At 56.0% G+C, this 2,416-nt stretch overlaps 2 protein-coding genes across 2 annotated transcripts; both read left to right on the forward strand.

Moving 5' to 3' along the window:
* Positions 1-45: 45 nt before the first annotated feature.
* DQ04_16831000 (hypothetical protein) lies at positions 46-975 on the forward strand (the record flags this gene model as incomplete). Its single annotated transcript, XM_009317511.1, has 1 exon — positions 46-975. One exon carries the CDS (start codon positions 46-48, stop codon positions 973-975), a length of 930 nt encoding a protein of 309 aa, XP_009315786.1.
* Positions 976-1,801: 826 nt separating this feature from the next.
* On the forward strand, positions 1,802-2,416 carry DQ04_16831010 (hypothetical protein; the record flags this gene model as incomplete). The annotated part of the gene is made up of 1 exon (XM_009317512.1): positions 1,802-2,416. A coding segment is annotated over one exon (615 nt), but the record flags the coding sequence as incomplete, so codon positions are not given.

Genomic DNA, 2,416 nt, shown 5'->3' on the forward strand with positions numbered 1-2,416 from the left:
GAGAATGCTGTGAGTGCGATGAAGAGTGCGAAAGAAGCAGCACACATGGCCAAGAAGCACACCACCGACGGATTTTATTCAACGAGTCGGGTCATTGTGGATAGCAAAGGGTGGGTCGATGACCTTAACAAGAAGACAGCGCACCATGCTGCCGATGCAATGAAGATAACCAATGAGACAGTAAAGAACATCGCGGAGGCGACGGCAGACGCGGAGGCCGCAATCGAGTCTTATCTCACGGCGCTGAATAAGGAGAACGGTGTGATCGCAGCTGCGAAGCGTATACAAAGCCTATCTGGAGCCCCTGAATCTTCCACAGTAACCACCGATGGGCCCTCACTGCGCACAGTGGAGGAGGTGATCGCCTCCGTGAAAAACGAGGCGGTGACACATTCCGGTGGCCAGCGCACAGATGGAGTGGATACCGGTGTGATATTGCAACATGTTGGTGAAACAGGTAACACAATGACAGACGACAGGGCGTCTTCACTGCGTGACCTGACTGGAGCGGAGCATGTTGTCGCAGGTTTGAGGAGCGCAAAACCCCGGCGCACAAGCACCATCGGAAGTGGACACGACTTGCGAAAAGACCACCCGGAACGTCATGGTACAGCGGAGGTTTTCCCACCGGCATCCAGCGCAGGTTCAGAACGCGGAACAACAAACAATGACTTTGACGTTGCTGAGAGTGCGACAGATCTCCATGACAGGAATGGCCAAGCAGCAGGGGATGTGTCTCCCGCTCAATCCATAAGTTTGGATTCTCTTGAGCAAAATGCCGACCACACGCAACTGTCCAAGACAGGAACCAACGTGCCTGCGCGTCGGATTGTTCTTGACGGAAGGCAACACGGTATGATACATGACTTTGGCGGCGTTGACGGCAGCAGCGGCCATGCGTGGGTGCGTGCGCCGGTGCTGCTGTTGCTGCTGCTCGGGGCGGTGACCTCCCTTGATGTGCTCTGTGCGGTGTGAATGTGTTCCCGTGTGCGGATGTGCTGTAAAGGACGATGCTCCCATTTACTTGCCTTTAGGCATCAAAACAGTAACCTTACCTTCTCACCAATCCTTTTTTATTTGCTTCCCCGGGACGCACTGTGCGCCGTTCGGTATTCCGTCGACGGTGCTCATTTGGGCTCTGCGTCTTCAGGGCGACATTGGGCGATTTTTTAAATTGTTTTTGTTGCGTTCCCCTTTGTGGGTTTGCTTCGCACATTACTGCGTGTTGCCGCCGCATTGCGATTTCCGTCACACGCCTTTCCGCACACAATGCTGTGCAGCGTGCGGTGGAACCTGTGTGTTGCTCCTGCACGCCCCATCCGTTGGAGCTCGTGGGCTGCACTGGGGGTGTGCCCCCCGCGGCTTCCCTCTTTGCTTGTGCGTGCTCGCTGCGCTGGGGTGGGGAGCTGCCGCGTCTCTCGTCCCGCCCCGCTGCCGGCACACGCTGCGAGCACAGGCGCGCAGGCAGGCCAGTGCCCAATAAGATAAACATATCCGCTAATATATAATTATATCTATATGCTTTTATATGCATACGCCAGTAAGCGCGGTGATCTGCAAATTTTTTTCATTTTTCTTGCGTCGTCTGAATCTTCTTTCGACAGGGCATTGTGTGTCGCCCAATTTTTTGATTCTCTTTTTTTTCTGATTTTTATACGAGTCTGGCTTCATGACGCGCCGCGGCTCACAATGAACCTCCCCTGCTCTCTTGTGCTGTGCCTGTGTGATGCTCCCCCTTTCCTCTTTTGTCTGCGCAGACGAGTGGGACCAAGCGACACACAATATAATTATATTGATAACAATGGCTCTACGCCACGTTCTGTTGGCGCCTCTCTTTGCGCTTCTCTGTGCGTGCATGTGCATGGCAGCCGCGGGTGAAGGCTTAGACTCTCCTGATGCGGCTGTGCAAATGGCGAAGGAGGCGGCGGAGCTGGCTGGCGGGGCAGCGCAGAACGCCATGGAGGCTACGACGCTTGCTGGGTGGGTGGCGGGAAGAATGCCGGGATTAACGGAGGAGGCTCAGCGGATCGCAGACGATGCCGTCAGAGCGGCTTCAGCCGCGCGTGCGATTGAGCGAAGGGTCGGGGAGGTCTGGGGCTGGTGGGGGNAAAACTGGCCTCCAGGAGGGGCCAAAGGGAAGGCCAAAGACTGTTCTTTTCAACGGGGCCGCAGTAGATTCAGCGCCCTAACTGGGACGGGGGTTTTTCTCCCACATCTTTGCCAGGCGTCGTATCCCACCAGGGTCGCCACGCACCGTGGCACCACGACCCAGACGGCGCCGCCCGCCATTCTAGAAGGTCGTTGGCAATGCCGGAGGGATAGCGGCCTCTATGATATACAAACGCCTGGATGGTCTGGGGAATTCGGCGCGAGAACAAAACAAAGACACACCAAGACCCTTCAAGCGAGGTATGGG

The sequence above is a fragment of the Trypanosoma grayi genome (assembly GCF_000691245.1).
Source record: "Trypanosoma grayi strain ANR4 Tgr_1683_V1, whole genome shotgun sequence".
NCBI classification, from domain to species: domain Eukaryota; phylum Euglenozoa; class Kinetoplastea; order Trypanosomatida; family Trypanosomatidae; genus Trypanosoma; species Trypanosoma grayi.